This window comes from Astatotilapia calliptera, chromosome 2 (genome assembly GCF_900246225.1).
Source record: "Astatotilapia calliptera chromosome 2, fAstCal1.2, whole genome shotgun sequence".
In the NCBI taxonomy this organism is placed as follows: Eukaryota; Metazoa; Chordata; class Actinopteri; order Cichliformes; family Cichlidae; genus Astatotilapia; species Astatotilapia calliptera.
The window spans coordinates 24,080,807-24,099,084 of NC_039303.1; the positions used below are offsets into that span (position 1 = coordinate 24,080,807).

Below are 18,278 nucleotides of genomic sequence, written 5' to 3' on the forward strand. Positions count from 1 at the left end.
ATTTTCTCAGTGATTTGGCTAATTAGTCTGCGAGGCTCTACACTATCTGGACCATTATTATTGGGCTGAAGCCATGCAAGCACACTCGCGTGCACGCCCGCGTTCAAGTTGGTGCACAAACACGAGCGTACTCACCATGTACCTTACAACTGGAAGCACAGTCGAGACTAATTTAAGTGGCATCATTATTTGCTTGCGGGACAGCATGAAAGAGTTTCAGCTGAAGAATGGTTTGATGAAGACAGACACACACACACACACACACACAAACATGCACATTGCCCTCATCGTTAGCTATATGGTCTTCGTAACATGGTACTGATACTGGCAAAAGCCCATCCTACTGTTAGAAACATAAGGAAAGCTTTTCAGCCCTCTGTAATGACTTGGCATGTATGTGTGTGTGAGAGAGAGTGTGTGTGCAGCTCTCTCTCTCTCTCTCTCTCTGCTTCGACAGTCCATCAGTGTCTCCCACCGGACAGACAGGCCACTGACACAGCACCACAAGGCCAGGAAACCTCTTCAATCACTCCCTCACTTTTCCTTCTCTGTCAGGCAGCAGAAAGACGTGATTGATCTGTTGTTTCATCACCACCATGATAAAAGAAAGAAGTTGCTCTTCTTTCAGTGTGTGTGTTTGTGTGTGGCATCCACCTTCTTAAAACTTTATTAATCATCTTCATCAATAACACAGCCCTAACATTGGTCATCTTATACTTCGCATGTGTGTATGTACGTGTGTTTGAGCGCACGTGTGAATGTATGCTCGCACCCCTTGCAGCCCGGTGAACTTCATAAGTGTCCCATCACCACTTTAATCAAATTACTTATGAACCAAAATTGACAGTTTTCATTAATTATAAAGGATTATTCTAATTGCGATTCAAATTTATTCATTTAGAACAGACGGCATTCAGTAATGTTTCAGGAAATTTGCATATTAAATGGAGAGGGTAGGCGATTAGCTATGCTAATGTATGCATGATTCCTTATTTTGTGATTGGTGGGCCATATGTAGCAGGCTGGGGGTGTGCAGGTGAGGAGTCTAGAAGGAGCTGTAATATGTTTGATAAACACAGAAGGATGCAAGGCCAAAACATACACGTGCACACGTATTTGCACACACACACACACACACACACACACACACACACACACACACACACACACACACACATCTGTGTTCAGTATCAGTCTCCCTCCGTCACACACTCTTTCTCTGTCTTGCATTTTCTCGGTCTCACCCCGCTCCCTGTTTCCACATTCCTCCCTCAAGACCCATTGGAGGAAACAACTTTTCACCCGAGAACAAACATGGCACACTAATTATGTTTCTGATTTCTGATCCTGCTGCATTTAGAAACATAACCTTGAGCCTGTGTACAGTCACAGTCACAGTTATGATTTAATGTGGTGTTTAAATGGAACAAAAAGAAAGAACTTTTGCGAGCGGCACATTCATCCCCACAATGTATGGGGCCGGTCCAGGGTTGACACAGTGCTCTTTATCAAGCTATATATAGTCGATGCATTATGCATTAAGTTTAACATGTGCTTAAATCAACAGTATTCAATATGAATGCATCAGTCTTTAAGTAAGGCAGAGGGGAGAACAGTTAAGGTAAATGACTGCACGGGGAGGTACACAAAGCAGGCTGAAGGGCCCGGTCTCACACACACGCACACACACACACGTGCGCGCATGCATGCATGCGGTCACACACACCCTTCGGCTGTGTGGCGGTGTCAACCCAGGCTGATGACAGGGCCATTATTCACTGGTCAGTCCCACGAGGGCAAGGTTTGGGCTGGACAGCGTAGCAGCGCGTCCCAGCATGGCAGGACAGCGGTGAGGTGAGAGGGACCAGGACCCTTCATTACTCCCATGGTTGGGGGCCTGGAGCCTCTCTTTCTCTCTTTGTCTCTGTCTCCATCAGATTAATGGGCCAGGCCCGACAGAGGAAGTGTTTCAATCAGTGCCGCCTGCCAAGATTGTCCATCACCTAGACAGCCTGCTATTCATCATGGCTTTGATACACAGACGCACATACACACACACATGCACAGATGTTTATTTGGTTGCATTTTTCTGTGGGTGGTTGTGGCGTAAAGCCAGCCCACAGGTAGCGATCTTATCCGGCTACAAGTTGTCGAACCGGGCGCTCTTTTCTCCGTCATCAGGAAGGCTCTCATTTCCTTGTGTCAAAGCGCTCGGCGCACAACTTCTCAGCTGAATTTTGAATGATCTTTTTCGAATGAAATGGATGAAACACAATTGGTTAAGTGTCTCTGGGACTTCTGTCCCCAAGCTGGGACTTGAGCTCCGGATCCAGGGGGAAGCGAGGAGAGATCTTTCCCCAAGCAGAGCCTCTCCCCAAGCGGCAAAGGCACAGCGTGGATCCCCCCACGCTCCCTGACCCGTCGTCTCCCTCCTCCTGGGTCCATTTGTTCTGAGAAATATTTAACGACAGGGCAAATTCAACCGGCATGACGTGCACACACATCGAGCAGATAAAGAGGAGGATGGGACGATGCGTGGAGTGAGCTCGAAATGAATTTTTCAGCGCAGTGAGATGTTCTATTTGAATAAATCATGACACTTAAGATAGACATGAGGGCAGTATAGAGGTGCCCACCACTACTTTGAGGAGTAGCACTCCAAAGGAATGAAGTGCGTGTGCGTGTTTGGGAACGAGACAGAGAAAAATGGCCTCTCTTTGTCCATTTACTTCAAAGTTTTTGTGTTCAGTATTATTTTTTTTACATATTTAGTTAAATATTTTCTCTTTTTAGTCAAGTCACATCACTTTATCTTGCACCGGGTGTTTCTGTCACTGTCTATCTAAAGTGGGCCATTGCAGACTATTACAGCCTGGTGTCCGAGACTGAGGGCCAGGCCCAGAGACAGACCTGGTTCTGGATTATTAATGTCCCCCCAACCCCGTGGAGCCAGGCCGCCTCCTCCACCCAGTGCCACCCCCCCTTCCTCTGCACTACACCCCTGGGGTCAGCCTGCATGGCTCCTGGTGCAAGGCCCCCCTCATAAATCTCCCTAAATTAGTGTGTGTATGTGTGCACGCGCGTGCGTGTGTGTGCCTCCATGCTTAAACATATACTGCAGGCAGGGAGACAGGTCACCACAAAAACAAGCCAGTCAGGCTCTCGGTTGAAGTGTCAGTGATGCATGGCGGAAAGAGTGCAAGAAAGAGTTGCAGAGGAAAGAAAGAAAATGAGAAATGAAACACGAGGGGAGGAAAAGAAAATATACAAAACAGGAGTTGAAGAAGATATTTGATTCCGTGAGAGCGCCGGACTTCGCTTTTAGTTTGGTCGCCTATTTATTGCTCCTTTAATATTTTTTTCTTGTTTTTTTGTGCTGTAACATTATATTTGCTTACAAATATTTACACTTAATTTGAATCTGCCTCTGACTTCATTAGGATTGATTTCCTGAGCAAATCTTAATGCTTAATTGCTGAAGTGCAGGAACTTCCATCCTTCTACCTGCCTAGATTAGTTCAACATGTCCCACGGTGGTAACAGGCATGGGGAAGTGCTGTTGTGTCACTTAGTTAACCCCGGAGACAAATGGCTCCCCTCCGGAGCACAGTGAATTACACACCTCATGAAGCATATTAGGAGCCAGACACAGGGGCTTTTCTTCTGGAGATGATCTGTACAGCAGAAATGGATGGAGGGAGAGGAGAGGGCTGAGTTATGGTATCACCCGCAGCCATTTTTACAGCGCATCAGCATCAGAACAAAACAGAGAGAGAGAGCGAGAGAGCAGCATGAGGAGGGGTGAGGGAGAAAGAAATGGCAGAGAGATGTCCAACAAAAGGTGGAAAAGATAAATAAACCAAAGCTGCGGAGGAAGATAAAAAACCCAGAGTTCCAAAGTTATCTGTGTTAGATTTGACAAGGAAAACAACTCTTTACCTCATTTGTGGCTAATGTGGCAAAATTATTAGAAAATATAACAGCATTGTCCCTCGGAGGCTTCATTGCTGTTAGCTAATCACTTAGACAATCTTTATCACCACAGTAATAATATTTAGATGCTACAGGGATTACTTAAAAGTTGTGTTATAATTGCTTTTCCTTGTTTTGTTTTTTATGGGCAGAGGGTGAGTTTGTGTTTAATTGCTCCAAAGTGACAAATAATGCCCCTTATGATATGATGAAAGTGTGAGATCATTAAATTACTACGCCGACTGGCTGCGTGTGTTTATTCGTTCAGGGTTTTTTTTTTCTGCTTTTACAAATTTATGCCATGAGGCTTCAAGAGGCCAAGCAGTTATTTTCACAAATTCACTTCCACAGCCATTTCTAGATTTGGAGGGGGGGGTAATTACGTGAAAGCAAAATGGTTTTATTTCATTTAATCCAGCCGGCGCAGCAATTTGCACTGGTAATATTTGTAGCTGTGGAGTCTGCACAGTAAAACAGCTGAAAACCACAAGAGTTTCAAATACAAACAAGGTAGAGGGAGGCTGTAATCGAAGCACGACCGTGCGCGGGAGACAAGGGTGCGTGTAAAGCAACTGAAAATTGATGTCTTCAGAGAAGATGCTGTTTTATTTTTACATTTACTATGTGTAAGACTTAAAAAACATCATATGCTGGCCTGAGGAATATAAATACAGAAGTAAGGAGGCAAAATCCCCAAACACACACACAAATAAGTTGTCAGGTTATCCAAGTGCTTTTCGGCGTTCAGCTTATTCGTTTCATTATTTTCTATAAATCTTATACAACTACATTCCCCTACGTCTCCCTATAGTAAAAAAAAGTAAAGAATTAAAGATACTGACTTTGGTAGGACTGACTCTGTAGGTCCTGAGCCTGATAAGATGTAATGTGACCATGATTATTTTGCTTGGTGTTCCCATTTTCTTGGACCAAACTACTCTCACACGCCGCCATGTGCATGGAGAGAGTGAGAAGCAACAATTGTTAAACATCAAATGGGTCCCCTATTGATCAAAAGCAAAGAAAACAGTATAATAGGGAGCTGAATCGAGCAAATGAGAGAATTACAGGCTATCTGTCCATATTTACCGGTCAGCTGTCAATCAGATTATCCATAAATCCGTATGGTAATCTCCTTGCTAATGCATATCCACCCCCCACTCCTACAGCACACATCCACACTCTGTTGATCCATGTAAATGTGTGCCAGTGGTGATTCCAGTCCCCTCGGCTCTCCCTGGGAGACGAGATGGAGCACAGAGGAACCAGCTCGCTGCAGTTTTGTAATGTTTCCACACGGCTGACTCGAGACACCTTAAGTCATGTAAATAATGAATCAGATGATGCGCGGTTGTGGGAGATCCGCATGCTGACATATAGAGCAGCATATGAGGCGTGCTGACTTTCTCTCGCTGTGTTTCAGGAGCAACCCAACCCCCTCCTCCAAACTCTAATATTTAACCCTCTGATTTGGTCACCTCTGACTCGGCTGACCCTAACTTTTCTCCTTCCACTTATCCATCATCTATCTGTCATGAATAGCGGAGCAAGAGGAGGAGGAGGAGGGCAGTTGAAGAAAGCGTAGAATCGATGAATTAAACAGGAGGCGCAGCTAGGAAGGTGGAGTATGTTGGACAAGTGGAGGTAGGCCACAGCTGTCTGTGAGGCTGCTCCCTGACCTCGAGGAGACAAGAAAGTTGGGAGACCCTCAGTCTGTGGGGTCTAACAGCCACTGTAAAAAAAAAAGGGGGGGGGGGGGACTCCATCTCTCTGCTTCATGAATTATTGAGATATTGGCCTACAGCTTCTAAAATATACAGGAGGGTGGTCTGTCTCTCCTTTCAGATTTCACATACTGTCTACTCGTCTCTCTGTCTATGTTTCTATCAGTTTCTCCTCTCACTTTCTGCCTCCTCTGTTTTTTCCCCTCTTTTTCTCCCATCCCCTTCTCATTTCGATTTGGCCGCTCGAGCCAGCGAGACTGTAAATCAGAGCACAAACAAAGCCAAAGAATAAAACAGAGCATCAGAGAAAGACAGTTTGTTATTGAGAGCATATAAGAGTCTTTTTTTCTTCTTCTTCTTTTGCTTCAAGAGGAGCATCTACCACTAACCAGCTGTCACGCATTTAAAAGTTGTCAGGGATAAATTCACGAGTTCTTGTGTTACATCAGATGCTTATAATGCACACAGCAGTAGGCTGGCCCTTGGAATGAGACATAACTCCAGCCTGTCCATTTATCTTCTTTGCTCCTTTCTCTCTCTTTTTTTTTTTCGTATCCCTAGATGAAGCAATTGTCCAAGGCACGCTGCTACTTACAGTGTTTTTCTTGACATGTTTCTGTATGTGTGTCTGTGTGTGCCCGCAACGTGTGTGTGTGATGCGCTCACTCGTGCATGATTATATCTGAGGCGGTTGGCTCCAAACGCGCTGCCCAGTGCAGAATCCTAGCCATAACAAATGAACAGAGGGGAGAAAATAAGACATATGAAAGAAAAGCTGAGCAAAGGAGTGATTCTCTCACTGGCTGGTCGAGATCTGTATTGTAAGCAGTTTCAGCTGTCAGCACTTCTTTGAGGTAGCTCAAAGGGAAGTGGGGGGGGGGGGGGGATTGGGGGGGGGGGGTCGGTGGTGGTGGTGGCGTGTGTTGTAGTTTCATTTTTCCCCTTTTGAGGGTTCCTGTTTATTTGTACACGGCGCTGTTTATTTTCGCGGCTCATTTGATTTTGGTGTTTTTTTGTGTGTTTTCGTTGTTGTTGTTGTTTTTTAAGACAGACAGACAGCGCAGAAGGGAGAGTGACGAGACGTACAGTGGTGTAGGTTCAGTTAAAGAAGAAGTTGTCAGGCTTCGAGCCTTGAGGTGGGGCTAGGGAATAAATTGTCAGCCGTCCCCCTTCCTGCTTTTCAGCCCACCCCCACAACTCTCCCCTTTACTCCTCCGACCCTCCCTCTCTCCCCCATTCTCCTTCCCCTCCCTCCCTCCTTCATTAAGTATTGATGCGGGTAGCCATACTTGCCATCTCAGCCTATTAATAATGCATGGCAGGTGCTGTTGATGTGGTCTCTCACACTGAGATTGAGAGAGGCAGGAATGACAACACTATGCTGCAGAGTAGCTACAGCACAACCTCCGTCACACGGCTGTGCAGCTGTGGGGGGGGGGGGGGGGGGGGGGGGGGTCTGCGTCTGCCCTGGTGAGTTTATGGCAAGCTGTGACAGCAGCTCCAAGAGATGGATATACAAGGTAGCATCTTACTCAATATCCCGGAGCTGTTTTTACATAGAAAAGTGCCTTTGTCATAAACAACTGATGGATGATGGTGGGATAGTGTATGAGCCTTGTCTGCCACTGCTCTTTTATTTGTTTTATTTGTGTTGTGTGTTTTATTGAAGGGAGCTCGCACTGTTTCAGTGACTCACAGGTGCTGTTGCAACAGCTCATTCGGTTCTCTTGCTGTTTGTTTCTCTTGCACGTGCAGGTTCTTCCTCAAGTTCTTCCTGAAGTGTAACCAGAACTGCCTGAAGAATGCAGGGAACCCTCGAGACATGAGGCGTTTTCAGGTGATACATAACTGTCTGAATGCCTAGCTCAGTGTTTATAGTGGACAGGAGTAACACTTCTGTCTGTTTCTTCTTCTTCTTCTTTCTTTTAAGGCTACACACACAACCACAGCAGAATCTCCTTCCCTTCAAAGAATAACAGAAAGAATTCAAAAGATCTCTTTCTAGTAAAAATGTCCAGAAGCCACAGAGCATAAATGTTCGAAAGTTACAAAAGAATTAATAAACAAATGTCCTGAGGACTCAGAGAAAAGCATCACAACAAAAGAACGTTCAGTTCTAAACCCACATATGAAAACGCCACAAACAAAGCTGCAAAATGCCTCATGAAACGATAAGTAGATGTGAACCCGTTAGGAATGATAAACCCAGCTTTCTATTTGAAAGCTCTTCAAAGCATCTTTCTGCTCTTTGCTTTGACAACTCTACAGGTTTGGATGACTCCTACTGCTCTCACAGCTTTGTTTTTGGTGGCAGCCACTGGCTCCTTTAAGGGAAAAAGCTCTGAGAATCCACTGTGCACACACTTCCTGTTCCTTCTGGAAGAAAGGCTCGCCACTGGCAGCCATCTTGGCAACAAATTTGGTGGTTATTTTGAAGCCCCTCTCTAAGTGAATGAGGAAATAGCAATAACTTTAATTTCAAAGGGACATAAGTGTTGCATGTGTAGAATCACCAGTGAATCAGAATCGATTTTTAAAAGTTTTCCTAACAAGTTACACTTTAACTCTTCATGTTATAATAAAAATACAAAATACTTTGCACGTGCATTTGTGCATCTAAACTGGCTAATAGATGTCCAGATGTGAACAACCCCCATATATGCATTCAAGGAATTCTCCTATGAATTTCTATTACGGATCATTGGTGTCATGTGTCCAGTGCAGAGAGCTGCTGGCAAAGGTAGAGAGGTATTTAGCAGCTAAAGAGCACGCCATTTCTCTCAGAGGTTGGTGGAGACCAAACCATAGCTAAAAGGAGAGTGCTCCACATCTACAGGATGTGTAAGTAGGCAAATGTAGGCTATGGTTTGCTAATACATCACCAACACATACTGTGTGTTCCCAGCTATTTTCTTAAGTGACCAAAGTGGGTTTTTTTTTTTACTAAACAAGCACCACAGATATGGTAAAGCAAGCAAAATAATGTCAAATTAACCCCTCTGGGACAACAAATAATAGAAGTAAAACTTAAAAAGTGTAAAACATACTGTTCATAAAAAAAACAAGTCCTAAAAGCCATGAACGTGTGAGACTATACGAATAAATATTATAATGTAAATAGGAGTATTTGTTAAACGTAGGTTAAAGATTATGTAATGTGTGTAAGCGTGTGTGCGTGTGGGTGGGAGTGAATCTCAGAGTACACGTATGTATAGCGCAGGTGACTGGCAGGTCATGTGAAAGTAAGATATTGCTGTCATTCATTAGACAGGAAGGAGCAGTAGGGTCATATAAGTTTATACTTCTTCCTACTCACGTTCAAGCATAAAACTTGACTTACTTATATACAGATGATTAATATATTTGGGTTTTTTAATATTCATACATGTCAGTTGTGCTTTATTCTTTTACATGTTTAAAATAAATGTATATACTTTACAAAAATAGTGATTCATATGTTAAAACCCATTTATTCCTAGAAAATATATCAACCAGTCTTCATGAAGTGTTTGGTAAATTGTAGATATAACAAAAGAAGTATAAACATGTTTACTTCAGTGTGAAAGTAAGTTAATCCACATAGCATTTTGCAAGAACTCCTAATGCTTGTCCGGCGTAATCACGACAGCGTTCAATTACTGAAGATTTGTAAGCAGCCACAACAGGGTGCTGGTTGTTGTTTTTAACACCTTGTTTCTCACTTTCTTTTGGTTTTCCTTTTTCTCAGGTGGTTGTGTCGACTACGGTGAGCGTGGAGGGTCACGTTCTGGCCGTCTCCGACAACATGTTTGTGCACAATAACTCAAAACACGGGCGCCGAGCTCGGAGGCTGGACCCGTCAGAAGGAACGCCATCCTACCTGGAACACGGTATTTAAAGCGAGAACAAAACACCTCGGCTCTCTTCCCCATCTTTCTTTGTCTCCTTCACTTTATTTCTCTCTCTATGACTCCACTCCTCTCCCTCCCTCTCTCAACCCCTTCCCCCCTGTCTGGCTCCACACTCAACCCTTCCTCTGTCTCCCACTCCACTCCCCTCCAACCTCCTTTCTTTCTTATCTCTCTCCTGTTTCCTCCTGGATTCTCACTTTCCTCTCTTGTAGGGTTTCTAACTCGAGCTAAGAGAGGAGTGAGTGGTAGCTAGTGAGTCTCTTGTCTCTCCCTTGTGGCTTGCTCCCCTCAGGTCTCTGCCTCTGGGCCTTCTACTCTGCCTCGCATAAGCACTATGTGTCTTATGAGGTCTGTTCTGCTTAAAGCCAACACTGGCTTTATTTCCTCGGAGACCTGCTTTTATCCTCCAGCCCTCCATCACTCCCCATCCCTCAGGTTTTCAAACACACCCATACACATACTGAAAAGCCCCTTGCACACACATACATACACACCCCCGCATGCACAGTCAAACCCAAACCTTTAATACTTCATAATGACATGTGCACATGATTTAGGAGCCTGCACTGATTCCCAAGTCCCTAATCCAGTTATTTTCTCATTTCGATTTCCCAGACATTGAATAAGAGAAACATATTTTTTTTTCTTTGAGGAAAGTCAACCTCAGGGATGATAATGACAAAAAAATAAGCGGGGATTTACATGATGGCCTATAGTAGATTGCATTAAGATTGAATGTTATGGTTAAGTCTTTCTAATGACTATTCTCCAGAGGCAAGGTGGACCACTTGTCCCTGCGACTGGTCTCACAGATGATTAGAAAAGTTCACAAAGATGAGACATATTGGAGACGTCAGCGAGGCTTGGATCTTGCACATAAAGAAGAGTCCACACAGGACACCAACAGATGTTTCTCGTGTTATAGAGATTTGTTTGGGAATTTCTTCCCCTCTGATTTTCAGTTTTCCCAGTGATGGGAGTTAAAAAGGAGGAACAAGAGGAGTAAAAGGAACAGAACAGGTTACAGGGAGAAATGTAAATGTGATGAAAGAATGGGGGGAAAGTGCCCAACAGTGTAAAGAATAGAGAAATAATTTTTTTCATTAAAAAGAGGACAGTAGTTTCCCATTCCCCCCACCCCCCCCCCCCCTTTCTGGTGTGGGTTCAGTTTGTGTGCAGGATGCGCAACTTTGGGGCCCATTTCAGGCGGTAATAGATGAGCAGTGCATAGAGTTGAACAGATGGCACCGAGGAACACCCCAAAGTATAATCCTATCACATGGATTCACGTTCCACCATCTGGTTAATCCACACACACACAGATACACACATAAACACACACATGCACATCGAGCGCACATAATATCAGCGGCTGTGAAAAGGAGGCATCTTAGGCCATGATTACGGCCACAGATTGCTGCTTGGTGAACGCTGATCTCTGCAGGCGTATCGGGGGGCTAAATATCATTCCAGCTTGTTGGGGAGGATCAACAGAACAGGGAGTCAGGCAAAGAGCAAAGGCTAGGCTGCAGGGAAAAAAGTCAGCCTAGTCTAAAGTGGATTATGCCGCTTTACAGAATTACAGCATGTCTGACAAGCTGCATATCTGTTAAGGAGAGGAGATTTAGCTCGTATAAACATGTATTTTCCCAATGCTGTTCTTTTCTTCAATCACACCCAGCAATCATAACACCAAGAGATAAGGTCAAAAAGCACACTGAATGGCAGTTATTGAAAATGCTGTTTATTGTTGTGGTCCCACGTACTTTGTCCCATAAGATGCGAAGAATATGCTTAGAAGGAAAACACTGGGAGCTTAGAAAAACCCATTACAAATGTACCGGGCAGAAGCTGGAAGGAGTCCATGTGGTCGTGCTCTGAGACACTGGCTACTACACAGATATATGAAACAGGCAGCTGAGCAAGAGCTAAGTGTTTGGCTAATGAAGGCAGTGTATTCAGAGGGCAGAGCTACTGTTGGCTCTGCTGTGTTCCCCGGTCGCATGGCCTTTGATCAGACACTGAGCACACCTGACATTTACACGCCCGCACGCTTTGCCACGTGTCATAAAACAAGTGCACCGCCGCTACCCTCACACGCGGGGCAGGGGTGATGTTTAATAACGGGGCGAATATAATCACTCTGATTAGTATTCCTCACTCGCCCCCCGACCCCTGGGAGAGAGGCGATAGGTGATATATGTGTATGTGTGTGCGCATGTGTGTTAAAGAGAGGGAGAGATGGAAAGTAGAGAGGACTGTGCATGCTGCCAATAGCAAAAGACCTTCTAGGCTTTCATTAGGATAGCAGTTAATCTGTTATATATATTTTTTTTCTTTTTTTTCCAGCAACCCCCAGCATCAAAGCCATCAGCCCTAGTGAAGGCTGGACCACAGGGGGCGCAACAGTCATCATCATCGGGGACAACTTCTTTGACGGCCTACAGGTCATCTTTGGGACAATGCTGGTCTGGAGTGAGGTTAGTCACAATTTAGTCATATTTGTGTTGTTTTGTTTGTTTTATTTTTATTGGCTTGGTACACTTCTTATATAGCCAGTGTGGGCAAACAGTCTTTTAAATGCTTCATTTGGGAACCATTATTTTTACATTAGATTAAATACATAATTGTGATTTAAAAGTGCCAAAAAAAACTTGTAACACTGTAGCATCACACTTTTGATAATGTTGTAATTATTTTATGGACAAATAATATAATCAGATAAACCCTTGTTACCCACACTGCATGAAATCACTATTACTAAACAGAGAGCAACCATCTGCAAATAGCCTTATTTAAATTCCACCAAAACTACATCAAATGTTGAAAATGAGGCATGTTAAGTTGTTTCCAGCATATGGAAAAGCTGGGCAAATACATAAATAAAAATCACCTGGAGGAAAACATGGATCAGTGTGTGACGCTGTTGTCGGATAAAAACCAGAACCCTTAAAAAACGATTTTCCTTTATTTGAACAGAACAAAGCATATGTCGTTGTTGAGTCATGTTCAGCAGTGCTGATCATCTGAAGTCCTGCATCAAGCGAGAACAGGACAACATTTGGCTTTCACAACTACTCGGTTCCCAAACACTTGCATCGTGTTGTTAAAAGAAAAGGTGATGCAACACATTGGTAAACATGTCCCTATCCCAACTTTTCTAAAACGTGTTGCTGGTGTTAAAAAAATCTAAAATTTGAGATTTGTTTTTCAACAAAGCAAAGTAAATCCTTTTAGTTCCAACAAATCATATCACATGTTTATGCAATTCCTACATTATTATAGGGTTTAAATGAATGGGAAAGCACAGCATTCTGTTTTTGTTTGCATTTCACACAAAGTACCAGCATTTTTGGAAATGCTTTTTAATTGAAATCGCAGTCATGATTAATAAATGATACTATAAGAAATAACTGTTTGCAGGGCTATAAATGCATATTAGAAATACTTAACAATCTCAATAGAAGCCTATTGTTGCATTTCTCTCTGTCAGCTCTCACTTCTGTCATATTGCTATTCACCTCTCTTCCTGTCTTTTAATACGTTGCTATCTTCCGTCTTGAAATATATTCACATCGTACAGTATGAATCCCTTTGTAAGGAGCATCTGCTACATGACTAAAATGTAAATGGAGTCTATGTGTGAAATTGAAGGTCAGTGAGCAGCGCAGCTAAACAGCTTTCTCTTTAGTAAAGGAATAATTCTATAAAAAGCTCCTATATTATCTCGCTGAGAGGTGAGTGGGGCCAAACAATGCTAGAATGAAAGCCTAGCTAAGTGAGCAATGAAAAGGACAGCTAGAACAACACACACACACAGATGCACACATACATGCGCACATACACAAAGCGCTGGCAGCAGCAGTGATAGCTTTTGAGCACTGCTAGTTTTGAGTGCTCGTTCACTACAGCGTGCAGGAAACAAGCACTCAGCGAGGTCTCATCTGTGTTTTGTCTTGTTACCGTTTTCCTTCAAAGACCCTTCAGCGTGAACACACGTGCGTGGCGAGCGGGCTCATCAGCTGCACTAAGTGAGCCTGTTTAAGACACAATTGTGCTTTAATGTGACTAACGGCAGCTTCAGCTGACAGACACGGAGACAGGGGCAGGCGCATTATACATTAACTCGCATTGTTCAATAGGCGTACGCAGAGGAAAAGTGTGTTTTATTCATAAACAGATAACTGCTTTTGAACCCCTCTTACAGAGTCCATGTCAGCACCGATAACCATCCCAAGCCTCACAGTGACATTGCCTTAGGCTACGAGGCCACCTGAGGGCTCGTAGCCAAGCGCATCATTTTCAGGCCGATTATACAAAGAAAAAAAGTCAAAGCTGCAGAGGAAAGGTCCGAGATGAGCCGAGAATACCCCCACCCCCACCGGTGCACATGTTTAGATATGAAGTATCATCACATTAATCTGCCTGGCCTTTCTACTTTTCCTGTAGCTCATCACCCCCCATGCCATCCGCGTCCAGACTCCACCCAGACACATCCCCGGGGTGGTGGAAGTCACACTCTCCTACAAATCCAAACAGTTCTGCAAAGGCACACCTGGACGCTTCATCTACACAGGTACCTTTACACTAACATTTACCAATCTGCTGGCTTTTCTCCCAGTTTCTCTCAATTCTACATACAACTCATGTAGAAGAAATTGACAGCTATAAGCACATCAAAATCTTCACACGCTGACTTTAAGTTTTATAAAAATCTCACTTTATTGTTATATATATATATATATATATATATATATATATATATATATATATGTATATATATATATATATATATCTGTATTCCTAAAGTTTTGTCTTTCAGTTTATAAGCTGTCATTTCTCTGGACGGTTTCTGGTGAAAAATGTGCATGCTAAGCAACTTAAAATTCAATAACAGAACTCAATAATTCAGTGGAAAAAGCCTGCTGATCAGAGGAGGAAAAGCATTTGCCCTCTTTTATGAAGCAGGTGAAGGTCAGGAGGAGGATTAACCTTTTGATTGGTGGGATTATTGAGAATTGACCCTGTCGAAGACGCGATTCAGAAAGGAAGAGGTCCGTGTGGAGTGTGTGATATTTATTTATTTATTTACTTTATTTTTTTGATGGTCAGCACAGGGGCATGAATAGCTCGAGTGTTACATCAGAGCACGCTGGTGCAGAGTGAAAAAGGCGCCGCGAGAAGAGCGGCACAGAGAGAGTGAATGTGAAGCTGTGATTAACCAATGCAAGGCCACAGGTCCTCTGGGAGACTGTGAATCACATAAATCTGTCTGTAATCTCAACCACTGATAGACTTAGGCCGTAAGCCCCGGCTGGAATTACCAACATTTGACAAAATCACAATTGAGAGAAAGCGCGCGTGCGTCACATTGCTAGCGTTTCCTGCATCTTGTGTGTTCCTATGCGTCACAGCTATGACTGTGTTTTGTGTTCTTGTGGGGAAGACTGCAATAGGATGCCTGTGTTTGTTTGCACGTAAGTGTGAACATAGTCCAAGTGCACACATGCACGCTGACAAGTAACTGCATTACTAAGACACAGGGCAGATGGGTGGGCAGCCTTTGCCATGCCAGAGCTGTCCAACAGCCCACACTCTGCCAAACCCATAGAGCTATGCGTGTGTGTGTTTGTATAAGTGTGTGTAGGTGTGCATATGTGTATACGCAGCCTTTTAATGTGCCAGACATGTGGCAACCGCATGCATAAACGCCCTATCGCTTCCTAGTCCTCCAATCTTTCACCTTGTCACATTCACTTATTCAAAACTCGGCTTCTTTGAACAAATTCATTCTTTCCCCGCTTTCTGTCCTTCCATGCTCGGCTTCCGTGGAGGCGCATAGAAGAATCTCAACAGGTGAGAGGTAGCAAGAGGTCATCCGCTGGGTGCCGAGCGCATGCGCCACGGTGCCGCGTGCCAAGAGCTGGCGGTGACAGAGTCAAGTGTGTCGAGGCACAGACCCCAGTTCTACTTTTCACACACTTCATTCCAGCCACCCCCGTGGGCAATTGTACGTCTCAAATATAGGTTTTTGTCATTTTACTTTCTCCCAGTGAGGAGGAAACCTGCTCACATTTAGCGGCGGGAAAAAAGAAAAAAAAAGAAGGGGAGGATGAGCAGGGCATTTGGAGCAGAAAAGCAATCGATGTGAGTGGAGAGAGAGAGAGGTGGATGAGAAAGAGGAGAGAGGAGAAAGATGGGAGCGAGGGATGGAGGATTACCATGGGCCATGTTGCCCTCCTGGGTCTGTTTGGCACCAGTTTGAGCCCAGTTGCCAGTGGGTACTAATCATGGAGGATTGGCAGCGCTGCGTGGCAGCTGGCAGCCGGCACATACACACACATCAACACATCCCCACACTCACAGACATGCATATACTCCTATATTACATGTGCATGCGCGATCACACACACATGCACGCTCTGAATTACATTGGGGACAGCTGGCATTGCTAATCAACTTCTGCTGAGGAGAGGAAAGCGAGCAGCTCACAGACCTAATTAAGTCAACACATACCCGATACTGCTGCTACTGCTGCTTTGCAAACATACCCGACACACACACACAAACCTACCCACATAGCCCTACCTATAGGTTTATCCCCTCCGCCCTTCTCTGCATCATTATCGATACTCTAGAACCAGCCACCACCAAAATGAAAAAAAAAGAAGAGACGAGAACTTTTGGTGCAGAGAAAATTCGAAGAGAAGCTATTACAGTAATGTGTCCTCTGCCGTCTCTGAGGACTCCTGTGCCATTAGACTTCAGAAAGCTCCAATTAGACTCATCAAAGGCAATTAAGCTATCCACTGATAAGAATAGAAGAATGTTTTTTTTAATTCCCTGCTCTTCCTCTGTCTTTTTATCCCCTTATCCCCCTTCTGTTCCTCTCTCTGCCCTCTGCCTTACCCACCTTTGGGGCTGAGAGCTTTCCCTAATCTCCCTCACTTTCCTCTGCTCTCTCTCCCTCTCTCTCATTATCAGGTCAACCCCCCCACCCCCCCTGTACAAATGCATCTCCATGTTTGGTTGTGTATCACCTTTTACTAGATTGCTGTCTTTGTAACATTCATCAAGGAAGCTCTCTCTTTTCTTTTTGCCATGCAACATAAAATGATAATACCCAACCAGTGCGGCCTATGTGTGTGTACCTGTACTCATGTACTCATGTGTGTGTGTTTGTGCGACACAAGGATGCCGGCCATAGATTGGGGGAGTTGATGAATCACCCTTGTCGTTCAAAAGGCAATCCCTCCCTCCTCAGTATGCAGCCTTGTCTGCTTAGTGCTTCCACTACAGCTTCTGCTGATATTAAAAGGCTCTGCTGGCTCACATTAAGGCTGGCACCGCGCACGGTGACACGCATCCGCGCACGCACAAACATTAGGGGTAGTTTTTCAGCGCTCAGTGCAGATTAGGTGTGTAGGAAACATCACTCAGTTGCGGCAAAGAGGCGCGGGAACAGTGAGGGGGGGAGAAAAGACAAAAGTCAAGAGCAGAATTTAAACCAGCTGCTGCTGACATCTCTCTCCGTCTCTGCACGCCTGCCTGTGTGTTCCAAATTAGTTTTAGGACTGTCAGTTGTCTCTCATTTTATACAGTGCAGACACTGTATTGTAAAAGTGTGACACAGGTAAGTGCTGCAAACAAGAGTCTGCAGTTTAAAGTTAGTGCTAGCTCTAATTAAACTGTCCCGAACTGTGGTGAAATCTGCTGGTGATGCACACTGAGAAGCACTGCTTTAATTACAAATCACCAGAGTGCTTTAAATTCCTAAGTATATGTGATCCTGGTTGTGTTGATATCATAATTTTGGAGACGCGTGCATGATAATCAGCGGGAAAATCTCCCGCACATGTTGCTGCATAAACAAACTTAACATTAACATAGACAGACGTAGTCTACATTCATATACACACGTGGATCGCCGCACGCATGAGCACGTTCGCACATCACACAGATGCACGAATGTGGCACGAAGTCATCTGGCAATAAAAGTGGGGTGCAGCCACGAGCTGGTCAATTACTTGTCTTGCTCCTGTTTGTGAATGCTGTCTTTTATTGAGCCTGGGCGGGATGCCTGCTGTTGATTAAAACGGCTGGTCTACAGCTGGAGACAAGGCCAGCTGAGATAGCTGCATACATTCCCGTTTACGGCACGCAGTCTTAACTGCGAGGAAATTCACACCTCTATTTGAGATTGAGATTAATTTTCTGCACCATGTGGCTTGTCTTGCCTCTTTAGCATGCTCCGTTCTTATTACGGGAGCATCTGCTCCATGATGATGATGTAAATGAATTTCGAATGTAGATTATTTTGTTCCCCGCCGAAATGAGCGGCGCTCACCGGAGGAAATGATTTCTCGTGTTTTCTTATATCTTAATTCAAGCGCACACTTTTCATCTGGATTTTTCAGAATTTGCATTCTCCCAGCGAGAAGCCATGCTGTCAGGTATTGTTAACTGTCGACATGCACTTCTTTTTTTTTTTTGCAACAGATAATTAGAGCTTAGGTTGTAGTAGTATCCACACCTCCATTGATTTGTAGAATCTCTCTGCACACACACACACCCAAACACACACACACATTCTTTCCCTCCTTCCAGCCCTCTCTCAGGCTCAGCCTCTCCTCTCCTTTAGGAGCAAAAAGCTCTACTCATCTGTTTTCTGTGTATGAATTTCCAGCCATGC

At 44.2% G+C, this 18,278-nt stretch overlaps 1 protein-coding gene across 5 annotated transcripts in view; it reads left to right on the forward strand.

The window, feature by feature from the left end:
• The window catches only part of ebf1a (EBF transcription factor 1a), a 53,018-nt gene that overhangs the window by 21,516 nt on the left and 13,224 nt on the right, over positions 1–18,278 (forward strand). For all 5 annotated transcript variants that reach the window (XM_026189121.1, XM_026189112.1, XM_026189131.1 and 2 more), the window contains exons 7-10: positions 7,452–7,533; positions 9,424–9,565; positions 11,936–12,066; positions 14,036–14,162. In XM_026189121.1, the coding sequence (XP_026044906.1) occupies positions 7,452–7,533; positions 9,424–9,565; positions 11,936–12,066; positions 14,036–14,162 (482 nt within the window). The remainder of the gene's footprint in view (positions 1–7,451; positions 7,534–9,423; positions 9,566–11,935; positions 12,067–14,035; positions 14,163–18,278) is intronic.